We start from the raw sequence: 18,630 nt of genomic DNA on the forward strand, positions 1-18,630 counted from the left end.
TCACATAAGAAACAATTAGGAAAAATAAAAAGAAAAAATATTTCTTACAGGTGATTAAAGAATCAGAATACAGACTAAACTGAAGATAACAGTTTATAATGAGTAAAGTGGTAAATGATTTTTTTTTTTCTTTAGGAATCAGAACGATTACTGGTAAGCCTTCAGGGAAACTGGTAGCTCAGACTTTTACTGGTCACTTTGTAAACCTGTGCTTCTCTTTTGGAAAACACCATGGCAATGCCTAGAAACAAACCTAACGATGTTCATAATCTTTCACCCAGTAATTTCACTCCTGTGACTCTATTTAAAGTAAATAATTCCTCAAAAGTAAAGCACATTTCAGCATTTGCTTTAAAAGAATGAGCAAAATACAAAGATATGTATCCATCAGAAATAATATTTTCTAAAAAATATGCATATAGAAGATACAGGGAAATCGAAAATCATTACTGAGTTAGATGACGGAATGATGAAAGATACCTATATTTCTCCCTAATGTTTTAAATGCTGATTAGTCTTTTTCATACAAATTGAAATTTTTAAATAAAAATGTGGTTGGATTCACCAAGGACTTAATTTTTACGATACATCAGGCCATCATTGTTCTGTAATTCCTCCCTGAGTTAGGCAGTCTACTCAGTGAATTTTATCCAGGCAAAAATCAGCCCAAACAGAACACAATGCGGAAAGGCTTCTGTATCTGGCAACAAGAGGAAAGGACGTGTGCTGGTGAAGATTTTAAAAGCCTGTTATCCATAGGGTGCTATCTTGCGAATTTTTCATTCTTTTATTCTAATCATTCAGGAACTGGAACCCTGATATTTTAAACACAAAGTCAAAGACCTCTCTCAGAGAAGAAACAGACAGAATGCCCCCAGGATAGAGATCAGGTTGCTTCTGTCAGATTTATACCAACCAATCTGTGCTGCGAAATAAGCCACGAAGATTTCTAAACACTTGGTACTCATTAGCATTTAATTGTGTTGTGCTAGAAGTCCTTTTGTTGTTGTTGTTTTTATATGATACCCAACATATTTATACCCACTGAGATAGCCACAATGAAAATGGAAAAGAAACAAGCCACAGTCTGGGTCCCAACTGCCTAGATCCTGTGAGGGCGCAACCCCCATGAGCAGGGTCTGGCCCCACCAGCCCCTGGCCAGCCACTCCTCCGCCCTCATCCTGGAAATCCAGACTAGAGAGATGCCTGAAAAGAAGAGTTGATGCGCAATAGTGAGCTGCAAGCAGCTGAGAGTTATTGGATAATACGTATAGAGGAAATCACTTCCCCTTCAGGAGGACAGTATAGGACTCCAGGAGGAATGTGTAAAAAGCTTAAACACTCCTTGGAATCTAATCAGTACAGGTAAAAATAGAATTTATGGTTTCCAAGTCAAATTATTACTCTCCCTGCATGTGATCTTAAAAAGCCACCAATGCAAACACACAGAAGTTGTACTAGAGCCAAAGAAGAGTGTCCCATTAGCTGAGAGACCCGAGACCCACCCCATCACCTCTCTGACCCAGACCGGGCTTTCTCATCTGTGAAATAACTAGCCCTAGGGGGTGTTGCGAAATACAATGTCTCAAGGATGCTGTTAAAAATTTTAAATGTATCTAAATGTCTGAAATGTATCCCTAAGAAAAATCAACCTACTAGGTTTTTGACATGGAAAGAAGGAAAGTCTGTGCCTACAGACCCAATCAGGGTTACCCTCGAGACAAAAATCCAGCAGGCTTGGCTTGTTCAAGATTTTTCCCTTTTGATACTTGCCCAGACCAAGGCCCAGTGCCCTCTTGAGGCCCTTCCTTACCCCCCTCCCCAGTCCTCCTCCCAGCGCCCCCCAGCACCCAGGCCAGCCCTTCTCACCTCCCCCGCTGCCCTATATATCAGATTACAGACACAGCTGAATCACCTGTTCAGTTTTAAAAACACCTTTCCTCAGACCCCACTCCCAGAGATGTGAATTACTTGGCCTGGCATAGGGCCTGTGCAGCTGTGTTTTATCAGCCCCTGAGGTGCTCTAATGAGCCATCAGGGCTGAGAACCACCATCATCTAGGCAGTGCCAGACATGTGGAGATGGCGTAGAACCCCCATTAGGAAACACTGCTTTGAGGTTCCAAAACATTCCCTTTTTAGTATCTGTTATTTTCCTCTTTTATCTGTGTGTTTATCTTTCTAGCTAGATTGACAGGCAAAATTACTTCTCTGTCTTTATTCCTCTGCCCTCTGCTCAGTTACTCAACATATGCTGAACGTGCTCTTACGTGGTAGATAAAAACTGACGCTTCCCAACGTTTTCCAGCACCTAGTCCTGAAGACTTGCCTGCCCCACCCTGTCCCTTTCACTGGGAGGCGAGGTGTGTGGTTGCTGTGTCTGGCCCAGTGGGCTCCCAGCCTAAGCCTCAGCACCTACTGTGCTGCAGAGCTGTTTGCAGAACATAAATTAAACAGGGTAGGAAGAACAGCTATTAAAATAGCCTATTCCCAAGCTTGCTTCAAAACAAAACAAAACAAATCCCTTGTCCAAGAGCCTTCAAATCAAAACAACTTCAAAAATAAAGTGGAAATTCGAAGAGAGGTTTATTGGGAACCAACCGTTGTTCAGAAAGTAGATTCAATAACAGGAGATGTAAACACAGATCATTTAAAGCACGGGGCCTGCAGAAGGCAGGAGCGGCAGCCAAACACAAATCACAATCCAAGACACCAACCAGAACTCGAATGATCTCTACTTTGGCCTCTGCCTTGTTTCATAACTTGGAAACATCTCTGCTCTCCTCTCTAGAGAATGAATATAAAATCGTGAAACCATCAGAACTGGAAGAACCTCCCCTCCCCAGAGACCGACCACCTCTAACTAAAGATCTCACCACCTGTGATGATGGTTGATGATGGCTGGCGGTGGTCATGAACCTCACCTTGGAGTAATTCCAAAGAACAACCACTCCTACTACATCACAAGACAAGCCCTTCCCATTTAGGACTGGTCTGTTTTAAAGTGCTGCCTTACCCTGAGTTGTAATCCATTGTCATTCCCCCACATATACACCCCACCCTCTCCTCTGTCCCCCTCCCCCTTCCCCAAATATGTCCATCAGCTGCCTCCACACCTAAGTCAGTACCCACTCCCAGTATTTGAAAAACGCGGGTATATGACCCATACAGATTCACTTCTGCAGACCACCCTCCCCCGGGATCCTCAGCTTCCTTGCATGAAACTATTTTGAGACGAACCACCTTCCTAACCACTGTTCTCTGGATACACCCTAGTTTGATCAAGCTCCTTTAAAAAATGGATCCCAGAACTTAACATTGAACTCCTTTGTTCCACAAACACTTGCTGGGTGCCTAATGTGTGCCGGACACTGCGTCACACCCTAGAGATAGAAATGAATGCACCAGACCTGGCACAGTCCCGCTGAGGAGACAGTCAAACCAAACCATTAAAAGAAGGTGCAAGGAGTGTTTGAAGGAAGAAAGCACCAAGTGCCTGGGGCAAGAAACAGGTTTGACTGACACACCAGAGAAAGGTCCAGAAAGGTTTCCTTAAGGAACCAACTTTCAATTGAAACTCTACACTGCATTAAACAGGCTAGGTGCAGAAACTGACATTTCTCCCTATTAGGTTTCTTCCTGTTAAGGTTCAAAGCTTAGATTCCTGATTTTCCCAACCAGGTTTTTAGTTATCCTTCCACCTAGAGTCATTGAAAAAAAAACCACTAAGCATGTCTTTGAAGTTGTCAACTGGTCATTGAGAAAAGTCAAGAGCAGAGTCCCTGGAGAGCTCTCTTTAAGTGACATCAAGCCCTCGATCCTCACTGAAAGATAGAGTCACTCAATCAGCTACAAATCCACTAGCTAATCTGGGGGCTTTTAATTTTTTTTCTTCGGTAGGGAAAGTTCTCTATCGAACCAAAATGCAACAGGATTCCAATATATAAACAGAAAACAAGGGAGCTGTTCTAGGTAAAACAGGGGTGAAGAGAGTCCAACCTGCTAAGGCTTCCTCTCCTCCTCACCAGAGCACTCACCAAACCCTGGTGTCACCGTATGCACCCATGGAAGCCCCCTCTGGAAACCAGCCATCTTGCCCACAAAAATATCCTGAGAGATGGTATCCAATGGTTTGAATAAATCAAGACACGGTCTATCCAATTAATAAGTCCAACAACTCAAGAAGACAAAGTAGTCACTTTCTGGTATGATTTATTCACAATGAACGAAGATCATTCTTGGTGAAAAGTAACCATCTATTTAATAATTCACTCTAGTATTTTATTTCACTATCGGAAACTACCTCTCCCTCCCCTTTTGGAAATAGGGACAATTTCCTATCTCTATCTTCTGACACGTTCCGATTCTTCCCATTTCTGAAGGATTACACTCAAAATTCCAGGATCACATGGAAAATTTTTCATGTCCTAGGACACTGTTTGGACCCAGAGACCTGAGTGCTACTGGTTTATAAGGTTCTTCAAAGCAGACACCATTCTTACTCATCTTTGGCTCCCAAGACCCTAACATTACTCTTTGTGTGTAACTAATACAAAAATCACGTTCAAATAATTATTTTGCTTGTTAGTCTTTTAGTTGCGTGAAAATACTATAGTGCTCTCTTGAGACCTTCTCATCTAGTTTAGATTTCAATTCTTACCTATTTAGAAGCAAACTATGAGTCGAGTGTTTTGACCTTCTCCTTGCTGTCATTTAACTTTGTGCCCTTTAAAAAGCCCTTTGTCTCAAACTTTGTACAAACTAGGAATCTTAGTCCACTGGACTACCAACTCTTGATACCAGAGCTCAAGGCTTAGCCCTTTAGAAAATCCTCTGAAGTAATAATAATTTCTTTAGGTATGTCTGTACCAAAGAGAACTGATGAAATCCATTCTAGAGAATGCAAATTACTCACAAACAATCTGCAAGTGGGCACCTAAAAATATACTAATTTATAAGTATTCTGCTTTGGTTAAACCTTCAGACCGCCCCCACCAGAGGAAAGAAGTGAAAGTTAACAACAGAAGTGGGGAGGAAAGGGTAGGAAAGAGAGCAGCAAGTGCCTAAAATAACTTCGGTTTTCCATTATCATCGTAAACAAAAACCAGGGACTCCAGTTAGAAAACCCATATTATTCATAATTCTAAGATTGCAAAGTTTCAGTATTATAATCCTTCTCATAGATAAATCTATAGACAGGACACTACGTTAAACAGGTTAGGTTTTGATTAGTTTCTTTGACAGTTTATCACACTTGGTGACATTCAGAGTCTGAAAACCACTAAAATCCTGAAGTCTCTTTTTCACATGTCCCTCCCCAACCCTGTATTTGTGCAATTCAATTGGGGGACCTAAGTACAGAACTTGACATTTCTCCCTATTTGTTCTTGTTAAGGTTCAAAGCTTTGATTCCGGATTTTTTTAATTGTTTAATAAGTAAATATGTAAAATGTTATGACTTCTAGAACTGTGAAACTCAACTCCAGAAAGTATGTCCTAGTTTTTATTCCCATCAGTAGAGAATGCCAATGCCTCCTTCATAACCCCACCAATACACCACATAAAAAAAAAAAAAAAAAAAAAAAAAAACTGCCCATCTGATTGACAGAGGAGTGCCTCATTTGTTGATTTGCACTGCTCTGATTACTAAAGAGGTTGAACACTTTTCATAGATTTACTCATCATGTGTGTCATTTTTGCAAATTCTCTTTTTATGTCTTTTGTCCAGTTTTCTCCAAGTATTCACTTTGTTAGATTTTTATAGTTCTTCATATAGTAACATTAATTCTTTTGTCACAGATTGCAAACATCTTTCCAGCTTTCCATTTCAATTTTAACCTTATTTATGGTGGTTATTGACATCCAGGTGGTTTTGTCTCAAGAAATCTAGCAATTCAACTTTTCTTTTATCACTTCTCCCTTTGGTACCATATTTAGAAAAACTTTACCAAGTTCAAGATTATATAAAAGTTTTCCCATATTTTATCCTGACACCCTTATGGTTTTATATTTTACATTTAAGTGCTTAATCCATTTGGAATTTATTCAGATGTATGACATAAAGTCAGGAGGGCTGTACATATTTTGTTCCAAATGGTTAGTCACGTGTCCCAACACCATTTACTAAATTAATTTGCCTTTTCTATACCAGTTCAAAAAAGCACCTTTCCTCCCCTCACTCATGCTCTTTCTCTCTCTTTCTCTCAAATAAATAAATAACATCTTCCCCCCAAAATTTTTTTAATGGAGCACCTGAGTGGCTCAGTCAATTAAGCATCTGCCTTTGGCTCAGGTCCTGATGTCCGAGTCCTGGGATTGAGCCCAGCACCTGGGCTCCCTGCTAAGCAGAAAGCCTGCTTCTCCTCCTCCTTCTTCCCCTCCCCGCCCCGCCCGCACATGCTCTTGCGCTTCTCTCTCAAATAAAATCTTTTTTAAAAAAATTTAATGAGTTAAGAAAAAAAAGGGTGCCTTTATCACACACTTGTCTCCACTCGTGTCTGCCTCACAGGGATCTGAGACTCAGCAGACCCACACTTGAAATTCATGATGTTCCCCTCTACGGCAGCATTCTCCAACTATGAATGGCTACTTTGTGTACTAACTGTTCATGTCAAGAACTTGGTTATTCCTTACCCCTGCCCTCTCCATCACTGCCTCTCCCCCCACCCCACCCCACACATATATCAAGTCACCAAACTGCAGTCAACTCTGTCTCTAGAATATAGGTCTAAACCATCATCGTAGGTCCAACTCTAGCACCAGGACTGTAATCCACAACACCATCTTAGCTTTCAACAGCCTCCTCACTGGGCCCCCAAACCCACCCGTGGCCCTCTAGCGCATTATATATAAATAAAGTCATGTCGCTTCCCTAATTTCAACTTCTGACAGATTCTGATGTTGTTAGAAGAAAGGCCAAGATTATTTAAGTGATACAGAAGACTTGTGTGATCTAGCCCCTGCCGACCTCTACCTCATGCCACACTTTGGTTCGCACAAAGTTACTCACACACGAGCCATCATTTCATTTCTTGAAGGCTTCCAGCTGCCTTTCATGTCAGACCTTCACAGGTGACGTCCCTTCTATGTTCCATGCTGGTCTCACTTCCCACCCCATTCCTCCTCACACACACGTCTGCCTAACTCCACTTATCTTTCAGAGTCTGGAATTGCCATGTCCTCAAAGAAGTCCTGCATAACCCCGTGACCACATTAGTCTCCCCCGCAAAAGGGCCCTCGCTTCACCTAGTACTTCTCGGGGGGGTAATTCTCACAAGTCTTGCCATTTTATAAACGTTTGCAACAATATGTCCATCAGGCAGCAGCTCAGGCCTATGCCCTACTTGTTCACCAACATCTCTTTCTGCTGTTTGTGTAACTGTGGGCAAGTCACTCAACCTTTCTGTGCCTCAGTTTCCTCATCTGCCAAATGGGTGGCGTTACTCTGACTGGGTACCAGATTCCACCTTTTTTCTTACTTTAATCTCCTATCACACGATCACAGCTGGGGATCTCAGGGCTAAGGCGGGACCCAGCTGCATTCTTATCTTCTTATATTCATTCTGTCTTATTTCCCTTCCACTTCAAGTTCATACCTGTAGACTCAGGATTAATGATAGCACAGAAATACTAAAGAGGCAGAAGGCTGATGAGTTTTATGTCAGTTTTTATGGCCTCAAGTGTGAGACCAGGCACAGGGCAACATATGGTTTAGAAAAAAACACTTGCAATATATTAAGGAAAAGGCAGGTTGGAAAATTATGTGTATGTGTATATTTATACAAATATATCTATATGATTTAAAATTACACATAAAAATATTAGAAAGATGTGTACCAAGAGGGCAACTGTGGTTATCCTAACAACATAAGTTGGGATAACTTAAACAGTGGAGCCCAAGATGCGAAATCCCTCCCTCACATGGCCACTCCGGCCACACTGCCTCCCCAAAACCTGGCCTTTCTGTACTGAATTTTTACGTCATGCTTTTCTTCTTTTCTTTTTCTTTTTTTTTTCCCCCATGCTTTTCTGATTCTCACCTTGTTGGGAGGGGATAGAAATAGTCTACACACTTCTTGCACAAGGTGAAAGTCAGGCATCCACTACTGGTCATTACTTCGGCTTCCAACGTAGACACCTACCCCAAGGGGCCATGGAAACATGCTGAAGCGAAGAGAGGCTAACACTGACCACTGGGCAACCCTCCCCGCATTCTCAGCACCCACAGCACCATGATCCTCTGCTTCCTGCCCTCATGACAGTTGTGTTTTACACTTGCCTGTTACTTGATTGCTTACTACCTGCCGGGCACTATTCTAAGCACTTTACATGTGCTACTTTTCTTTTCACCATTACTGTCTCCATTTTACACATAAGGAAACTAAGGCCTTAGAGAAGTTCAGAAACTTGCCCAAGGTCGCAGAGCTAGGAAGTGATGGAGCTAGGTTCGACCTCTGGCTCTTGAATGAATAAACAAGGGTATACTTTCGAATCACTCTCCAATGGATAAACGAGGGTATACTCCCCATTTTCTAAAAAACCTTCTATCTCTTATTAGAACTATCCAATTTTATTTCTGTAGGACCTGAATATTTCTCATACATATTTCTAATATTTTGATTTTTTATCATTATAAATGGAAACTTTTAATATTTCCTAATCAGTTATTTGAGATATCAAGATTTACATGGTTGTAACTTTGTAAACTTCTTGCCATTTTATTTTGGTTTATTTTATCAGGATGAATTTATCTTTAATCCCCATCCCCTGTGTTCTCCATCCCCTACCCACCTTCCCTCTGGTAACATGAGTTTGTTCCCTATAGTTAAGAGTCTGTTTCTTGGTTTGTCTTTCTCTCTCTTTTGTTTCCTTTCCTTGTTTGTTTTGTTTCTTAAATCCCACATGTGAGTTAGATCCTATGGTATTTGTCTTTCTCTGACTAACTTATTTCACTTACCCTAATACTCTCTAGCTCTTATTGATGGGTTGCAAATGGCAAGATTTCATTCTCTTTTTTAGGGCTGAATAATATTCCACTATTTATAATATATTTATCTTCTTTATCCATTCATCCTGGGGCTGCTTCCATAGTTTGGCTGTTATAATAATGCTACAATAAACATAGGGTGCATGTATCCCCTCAAATTAGTGTTTTTGTATTTTTTGGGCAAATACCCAGTAGTGCAATTTCTAGATCGTAGAGTAGTTCTATTTGGGGCTGTGGGGGTGGCTCAGTTGGTTAAATGTCCGTCTTTGGCTCAGGTCATGATCCTGGGGTGCTGGGATCAAGCCCCGCTTCGGTCTTCCAGCTTAGCAGGAAGTCTGCTTCTCTCTCTCTCTCTTTCTCTGCCCCTCTCCACCGTTCATTCTCTCTCTCTCTCTCTCAAATAAATAATCTTTTTTTAAAAAAAGGGTAGTTCTATTTTTAATTTTTTGAGGAGCCTCCATACAGATTTCCACAATTGCCACACCAATTTGTATTCCCAACAACAGTACAAGAAGGTTTCTCTTTCTCCACATCCTCACCAACATCTGCCATTTCCTGTGTTGTTAATTTTAGCCATTCTAACAGGTGTGAGGTGATATCTCACTGTAGTTTTGATTTGCATTCCCTGATGATGAGTGATGTTGAGCATCTTTTCATGTGCTTGTTGACCATCTGGATGTCTGTAACTTTGTAAAATTACTGAACTCCCTCATTAACCATAATTTTGATTCTCTATTATTTTAGCTACATAATCTCTTTTTTTTTGATATTTTATTTGTTTATTTGACAGAGAGAGATTGCACAAGCATAGGAAGAAGCAGGCAGAGGTAGAGGGAGAAGCAGGCTCCCTGCTGAGCCCATCGTGGGGGCTCGATCCCAGGACCCTGGGATCATGACCTGTGCCAAAGGCAGACGCTTAACTGACTGAGCCACCAAGGTGTCCCTATTTTAGCTACATAAGCTCTTAATTTCTATAAATAATAATTTTGTCTCCTCCTTTCCAACATGAAGGTATCATCTTTCTCAACTAATTTTTATTTTGTTTAAATTTATTTTTTTTATTTGAATTTCACCACAATTTTTTTAAACTACATCCAAAGAAATGGGCTGCCTATCTTCAGTCTCTCTTAACACCCACCCCTTCAGGCCCAAGTCATCTGCTATGACACCAACAGAGCCACTTTTCTAAATCACAAACATGCCTCTTTCTCTCTAATACTCAAAAGTAGGCACCCTCTCCATATTTTCTGTATGACGAAGAATCTCAGTGTTATTATTACCTTTTATAATACGGTCCCAAACTACCTTTTAACCTTCTTTTCAACTGTGATTCCAAAATGTTCCTCACTTGTGACCATTTTTCTCATGACTTGCCCAGATGGTTCTTCCCTATTTTCTTCCTTGGAACAACTGTTTATTTTCTGGGGCCAAAATGCCTGCTGCCTCTTCTCTGGCCCTCCCAAGCTCTCCCTGCCATTTCACCCCTACCCTGCTGTCTCCAGGGCACCGAGCATAGACCTCTGTCATGACACCCATCACAGCCCAACTTGAACATGGGTATTCGTTTAGAGCAGAGATCCACAAAGTTCTATGGAGCTTCAGATGGTAAATATTTTAGGCTTTCTGGGCCATATTTCATCTCTGTTGCATTTTTTCCCTACAGTTTAATAATGTAAAAATAATTCTTAGCTCATAGGCCATTGGAAAAACAAAACAACAACAACAAACAGAAAAAACAGGCCACCAGCTATGGGCCACAATTCGCCTATTCTGGTTTATAAGTTTGTCTCTCCCGCTGGAGAGGAAGCTGCCTGTGAGCGGGTACCATCTCTTATTCACTTTTGTATTCCCCAGCACTGGCCCCAAAGAAGGGGCTTCAATCCTTGCAGTCAGTTGAACTGAAACAGCAATAATTAATTTACTCTGATGACTCAAATACCTCCCTAGACAATTTCCCCAAATCCTGAAATACTTAACAAAAAGTCATTATGCATTTTGAGTCTCTTAGGCATCTGGGCCTTAAAAGTTAAGCTACATTTCCAGGTGAGGGGGGAGGTAACACTTTTGTCTCATTTAGTAAGAAAACCTCTGATGTTCAGCTAAAGAGCCTATCCCTCCCCAAAAGCAGCAAAAGTGCTTCTCATGAGAGCCTAGACTGTTCCCTGAGCTCCCGCATGGAAGAGAACTCCAGTGGACTCCTGCTTTTCAAATAGCCCAATCAATTTCTCATCTCAGGAAGTAATTTAGACTTGATGGTATTTGGAATACTTGCCAGGTCTCCAAGCCAGCTGCCAACAATCGCTCTACCTCCCATCTGGGAGATGGGAGGTAACTGGGAAAAAAGCACTTTGCTAAGTCATTAAGTATCAGAGAATCGCTACCCCGTGCTCCCTGGTTCTCCCAACCGGAAGTGCTCCAGAAAAGTGATGCTCACCCCCTCCTGGTTAAGGAAACAACATTGTGAACTTTTTGGAGAAGGGCAGCACTTTACTGCATAACCTCTGGCTTAACTTTGAGGGCTCAGTGCCTGGCTTGCTGGGGCTCCCCACAGCGTGAGCTGGAAAGGAAGCTGCGAGCAGGTAGAGCAGTTCCGAAGGAGTAAAGGGCCCACCGCAGGCCTGCTCCAAGAGGCTGCAAGTCCAGGCTGCAAGTCCAGGGCCGTTTCCACGGGAACGAGGTGAACTTAAGGCCAATTCCATATCTATGTCAGGCAGGGCCTAGAAAGCACCAGACCGTCTGGACAGCATCAACCCCCTCCCCCAAACAAAGCTGGCAGAGAGCTGGATACACTGTTGGGCTCTCTTCCTGCAGGCCAGGGGAGGGGGGTTGGGGGGGGGTGGTAACTCCAGGTCCAGGAAGCACCTGGAGTGCAGAGAAGGGAAGGAGCCAGTCAGAGCAAGTCACCCTGGAGGAGAGGGGGCAGGGTCTACCTAGCACAGCCCACAGTTCCTGGAGGCTCCATGGGCTTCAACAAAACAGACCCCCAACGACCTCCCCCCAGAAGGTAAGGAACGTGATATACCCTAGAATGGAGATGAGAACGCCAAAAGAAAGTTAGTGAAACCCCAAAATACGCCGTCCCAAGGGACCAGGTCACCCAGCTGGTCACACAGAGGGCTTGGCTCCCTAGACTTAGATGTCCCCAGGAGAAACCATCCTTTCCCACGCCGAAGCTTCTGAATTCAAACAATGTGTTCTTGAACTGACATAGTTGAGACTCGCGCTCTGCCCAGAACAGAGTCCCATCAGCACAGAGTCACATCAGCCCAGCCAATGAGGGGAGCAAGGACACCGACCTCTGCTCACCCGCCCACACATACGCCGCTCCGGGGGCCCCTTCTCCTCCACCGCGAGGGGCTTCCAGGCACAGCGAAACCCGCTGTGTGCCGTAAATGCAAAATCAGAAGCGTTACAACGCGCTGGGAAGGAGAGCACCGAGATCACCCACGGAAACAGGCGTGAGAAATGACACGCGGCAGGTGTCCGCGGAGCGGGTCAGAAGCGGCGCTGCCCGCGCTCGCAGCAGCCAGATGGCCATGGAGACCCCGGGACTCCTCCAGCAGAGGCGTTCACAAGCAGCCCTTCCACCCAGGCCTGTCATAATCCGAAGAGCTTCCCGGCTAAGAACCACCCGCGGCTCCCACGGCCTCCCCAGCGGCCGCGGGGCTGCCCGCAGGCGGTGAGCCCGCAGCCCGCCCGCGTCCTCTCCGCGCCGCCTCGCCACATGGGCTGGGCTGGCGCTAGTGACGGAGGACACAGACACTTGCTCCTGAAAGTTAGGGGGTCGGGTTAAATGGTGGGGCTGCCACCTACACGAGGAAGCAAAGAAACCAACCAAAATAAGACTTCAAATCAGTCAACGAAGAGCGCTTTAAGGATCATGCAAAAAAGGTGCGGACAGAAAATAGAGAATAGAAGGTGTGGTACGTTACCCAAAAGCCCTGCCAAGGACCGCATGTCCTTCTCCATCAGCATGTAAATCTCCTCCTCTGAGAAGCGGCCAATGCCGTGGCCGTGCATCTCGCGCTTCACAATTCCTTTCGTTATGTGGCACACGACCCACCTCAGCAGGTTACTGAAGGGACCGCCACCACTAAGAGAGAGCATCTTCCGGGTCTCATTGAGATTGTCCACCCACTGGCAATAAGCTAACGTCCTGGAATTGTGTGGAAACAGGTTACTACTGGGCATTAGGTACACATTAGCTCCTGAGTCCATTTCCAGAGAGTGCGACCGAAGCGGGCACACGGGAGGAAATGAGCAAGAGCAGCTTTTACAAAGAGCAGTCTCTGCATGGCAGATGTCACAACAGCTTCCGGTCAGTGCCTAGACTCCGGGTCTGTAAGAGAAACTAGAACAAATCCAGATACCGATGCCATGCCACAATTCCACCAAACCAAACCTCTCCTGGCCCCCACCCTCAGATCCACACCACTCCCCACCTCCCAAGGCTGGCTTCTGGATCCTCTTGGGCAACCCCACAGAAAACAACGCCACAGAAAACCTTCCAGAGGTTCTGAGGCAGGACTGTGCAGGTCTATGGGGACACCAGGAAGGAGGCATAGTGACTGCAGGGCTGGCTTCGTTCTCTTGCTTGATCTGAGGAATGGTTATACAGGGATATGCTCTGTGTTCATTAATTAAGCTGCATCTTTTGGGGGTTTTTTGCACAATTTGTGTATGCAATTTAGATTTTACCATATCAAAGAGCTGTTTAACAAAGAAAACTCTTGCCTGTTTGGCAGAGGATTAGGGAGTAGATATACCTGTCCAAGGTTAGCATAAATTATATAAATTGCAAATATTATATATTTGATTTGCTCTCCAGAAAGCCTGGAGAATGGTTTCAGTTTGTGCTCCATGACTCTAAAGTGAATACAAAGACGGAAGGAACTCCGTTGAGTCATTCTTCCCATCTGGGCGATGCTTGTGGCCACCTCTCTGGTCCAGATGTTGCCATGGGACTCACAGAGAAGCTGAGCAGCAACCCATGGGCTGCTGGCCACCACCCTCAAGCCTTGGCCGATTTGGGGCTCGGAACATATGCAATTGCAGGAATGTTCCTATGTTTCCTGATAGTGCTGATAGTGCTGGTGGACAGAAATTAAAAGGGTGTCCTACTGAAGGCTGAGAAAAATGTAGCTGTGGGAGTGTCTACAGAAGATATTTTAGTTTTTCCCCATAACGAGCAATAAAAGATGTACTGACAGTCGTCTCACCTCCTAGTGTTAGTTCACTAGGAGTGGCAAAATGGCCACTTCAAAAAAATTAGAAGAGTGAAAAATATTTTTACAGAGAAAACACAAGGAATTATAATAAATTATAGCTATTTTCCACCTCAATTCTTTAAAGAAAAAAAGTCCCTGAAATGTTGATCATTTTATATGGTTCTACTCTCTCCTCTGTTCTTTCTTCTATTAAAAAAAGAAAAGAAAAGAAGAAACAGAAGATTTCTCTGAAAGTTTTTAGGCATTACTGACTTTTACTGAAAAGTCCTACAACCAATTTCAACACAATTCTCTGCACTATGGAAAAGAAGAGAAGTCAGTGAATCCTTTGACATAAAAGATCTCATATTTACTCTAGTAAATTCTTTATAAACATGCAAACTAAATACTTTCCTATTTGCTTTTCTTTTTAAACCTGCAGTAATTAAGGTATCAGTTTTCATATTCCATTAGAACAATTTAGTACTTTGATTTGAATTATACTGGATTAAAAGGCACAGTAGAAGACCTAGGCCATCCTTGATTATTTCACAAGTCCATGAAACGAGAATAAAACTAAATTCTCCCAAAATAAGCATGATCAGGTCATAAGAGCATCCAGGAAGTGTCTAAAGAGTAAAAATGAGGAATGTGGTGGCTCTAAACTGACAGGTTGATGTGAAAAAAGAGACATTCTTTGTAGACAAATGACACAGGTTTCACCATAAGCATAAGTGATCCGGAGGGATGGGCAGAAGCTCACCAGTCAGAGCAGGGGGGAAGGGTGTGCGTGAAGAACACCAGCTGGGTAACATGGGACACTTGTGCAGAGACCCGAAGAGTGGGCCAGGACCAGATCTGGCTGGGCCTGAGACAAAGGGTGCTGAACTCTATTTTGGAAGCAAAGTTGAACCACTGAAAGGTTTTAAGCAGACCAGAGACATAATCAGGTTTGTGGTGATGTGAAGGAAGGGTTGGAAAGGGAGAAACCACCAGTAGGGAGGCTGGCTAGAAGACTCTGGCAAGACCTAAGGGCTAGGGCAATGGGAGGGAGGGTGTACAGGGAATACAGGGGAGAAACTCTGGGGTATGAGAAAAAGAGTCTATTGACTGATGGACTAGGTATAAGGAGAGATTGTCTTCTCTCTCAGGCCAATGACTTGAGTGGATGATAGTGCCATTAACAAATACGGGTGGGCACACACCAGGTACCACAGGTTTAGATGATGAAAGACACATCAAGCTGTTGCGTTTGAAGGTCCCATGGAACCCCCAAGTGAGAACGTGCAGAAGGCTGAGAACTCCGGAGATACGTTTAAACTCAAGATAGAGGACTTGTAGCTGATGGCATGTCAGCAAGAGTGCTAAAGCTGTCAGAGGAGAAGTTTCTAGGGTAAGGAGTGGTATTAGGAAGTCCACAGGTCAAGGGCAAGTTAGAAGGTGAGAAGGCCAGGCTGGAAGGGCCAGCATAGAGAGAAGCAAAGACACCACTTTCTCTGAGACAGAGAGGAGGAGAGTGTCACAAGAGGTGAGGGGTTCAGAGCTCCTGCCGAGTGACTTCCGTTTCCTCCGTAGAGCAGGAAGTGGGGACATGGGCCCAGGATGAGGCTGCAGTGACGGACAGAGCGCTAATGGGTTCAAAGAGCAGATGGGAAAGGAAGAGGCGGCTGTTCTAGGCGATACAGCTAAGCTGGAGGAAACCCCACCAAGGCAATGGCATCAGGTTCTCCATCTTCGTTAACAGGTTGAATGGAGGGCACAGAAGGAGGGATACCGGGTTGATCTGGAATTTAGCATCTAGAGGTAACCTGAGAAACTGGTCTTCCTCTCTTCTCTTTCCCACACTTCTCTTGATTTCTTTCCTCCTTCCCTCCCTGAGCCTAATACTGCCGCCCAGTGTCAATGAAGAGAAGCAAATGAAGGCCAGCCAGGCTCTGTAAGGGTCAACTCCTATAAAGTGGGTACAAACTTCAAATACCAAAGAAAATGGGTAATTCGTGGGCTCTTAATGCAATTGTTACAGGCAGCAAACCTCATTTACACATGCTTCCCAATCCTTACAACCAAGAATCCACTTCCTTTCATAACTATTAACAAACTATTAACACTTGATGGAAACTACTCTCATCCAAATCAAAATACCTCCTTGTTGCAAAATCCAATAAACATTCCTTCTTCTTTTTTTTTTTTAAAGTAGGCTTTAGGGGGCGCCTGGGTGGTTCAGAGGGTTAAAGCCTCTGCCTTCAGCTCAGGTCATGATCCTAAGGTCTCCGGATCGATCCCCACATTAGGTTCTCTGCTCAGCAGGGAGCCTGCTTCCTCCTTTTTTTGCCAGCCTCTCTGACTACTTGTAATCTCTGTCAAATAAATAAATAAAATCTTTTAAAAAATATATAAATAAAGTAGGCTTTATGCTGGGCATGGAGCCCAACATGGGGCTTGAACTCATGACCCTGAGATCAAGACCTGAGCTGAGATCAAGAGTCAGATGCTTAACTGACTGAACCACCCAGGCACCCCTAAACATTTTTGCATATTTTTCTCTTTCTTGAACAGTCTGCAACATGTGACACTGGCTGTGTCTTTCATAGAAGAGCTCTCCCTTAGCTTACATCTCTACTGCTTTTCCCACCACCTCATGCAGGTTCCCAAGATTTTCATTGCTATTCTTTCTACCTCTCACTCTGCACTTGTGGTGTGATCTAATTCACACCCACAACTTCAAACTGATGACTTCTAAACCCATACCCAGCCCAGACCTTTGTCCTGACACCTTTGTAGAGAACCTGAGGGGTCCTCTACAAACCCGTATTTCCAAACTTGCACTCATGATCTTCCTTCCCTTCAAATCTGCTTCTCCCCACCCAAGTCAGAAAGAATCTCGGGACCCATTCTTCACTGCTCTCTATCCCTCGCTCCTGACAGTCAGTCACCCTGTGAATTTGCCCTTTTCTCCAATTCAATCAGCAGGTAGCTCAGCCCTTCATCATTTCTCAACCCTGAGCACAGTGGTCTCCTAGCAGGTCTCCTGACATCCCCTCAAGGTCCTTCAGAAATCCAGTTGTCTGGATTTCAAATCCTGTCGTAGGCAGCTACAAAGAGCTCCTAAAATGCAAATCTAGTCCCATCAGCCTATTTCTCAGAGTCATTCACGAACCAACACCCACCCACCCACCCCACCCCCCACCCCCGCCACCAGCTGCTGAGCTCAGTGCACCGCCCCACTCCCTACTATCTGATCCATGAAGGGCTGGTCATTCTCCAGCCCCATCCCCCACACTGCCTCCTGTGCACCTGCCACACAGAATTCCATGTGCCTGCCCAGGCTCCTCAGTCTTGCCTCAGAACTCTTGCAGATGCTGCCCCCTCTGCCTAGACACCCTAATCTTCCCCAGGTGCCCAGCCCCTTCACCCACAACTGACAGTCTCTCACTTTGGTTGTGATACCATCTCCTCTGGGAACGCCTTTCCCTCATCACTCCAGCAGGTGCTGGCTGCCTTTCCTCAGTTCTTCAATTCTCCCCCAGCACCCACCATTATGATGGCTCGATGTCTCCCTCCACCTGTGAGTCACCAGAGGACCCAGACAGCATCTTATCACCTGGCTTCCCCCCATCCAGCATGGAACCTGGCCACTAGGCGTCAGTCACACATTAAGTTCACTGAAAGAATGAATTATTGATTGAAATGTAGAAAAGCTTCACTTCTGAGCCAGCTATGGCTACGTAGTGTTTCTAAAGGCTGACAGTATTTAAATGGAATGAAGAAGAAAGAGAAATGCCTCTGAAGAATGAAGAAGGGGCTGCTCATTCACTTCTGAGATCCACGTCACTCTCTACCGGGAACAGACCCACTGTGCAAGGACTTGTGAATCATGACCTGGCGAGGGCAGGGAGGGCCAGTCTGGAAGCTAGAGGAGGCTGAACAATTCAGTCATCATTCTGAGAACCTCTTTCAGAAACTTGATACTCATTTCCTTTAAACAACTGATGTTCCTGATCTGTTGTGCAAAATGGGGTCAAGGCCTCTCTTCAAGACTGATTACCTTAGAACAGAAGAATAAATACTGTTCAACATTTTTAAAGAAGATTCAAGATGACAGGAAAAAAGAGCCGACCCCTGATGTTTCAATGAAACAGACCTCGATGTGCGATGTGCCATATGGGGCTCAATCCCACGGTCCTGGGATCATGAGGAGGCCTGGCGCACAGCAGAGATGACAGTAACATTGGGAAAGTGCGGACCATGGCAATCTACTGTTTGATGAGTGAGCCTTAGCATGAGGCCTTCCTGACCGTGGACGCCTTTCTCCATGTCCTGCTCCATCCCTGTCATCGTATGCTTGTCTTCTAACAATGCAAGAGTGTATGATAAGATTCTGTGATTTCCCTGAATGGCACAGGCCCCAGAAGTGCCCCTCTGAAGAGGACCTCTCTC

General features: G+C 44.3%; 1 protein-coding gene across 3 annotated transcripts in view; it reads right to left on the reverse strand.

The window, feature by feature from the left end:
• Positions 1-18,630, reverse strand: part of FAXC (failed axon connections homolog, metaxin like GST domain containing) — a 76,147-nt gene that overhangs the window by 35,166 nt on the left and 22,351 nt on the right. For all 3 annotated transcript variants that reach the window (XR_200562.3, XM_045084248.1, XM_004767076.2), the window contains one exon: positions 12,919-13,142. Coding sequence is in view for 2 of the 3 variants with exons in the window: in XM_045084248.1 (XP_044940183.1) it covers positions 12,919-13,142 (224 nt within the window). In the remaining variant the exon portion in view is untranslated. The remainder of the gene's footprint in view (positions 1-12,918; positions 13,143-18,630) is intronic.

The sequence above is a fragment of the Mustela putorius genome, unplaced genomic scaffold, assembly GCF_011764305.1.
Source record: "Mustela putorius furo isolate JIRA1106 unplaced genomic scaffold, ASM1176430v1.1 tig00000759_pilon_pilon_pilon, whole genome shotgun sequence".
NCBI lineage: Eukaryota > Metazoa > Chordata > Mammalia > Carnivora > Mustelidae > Mustela > Mustela putorius.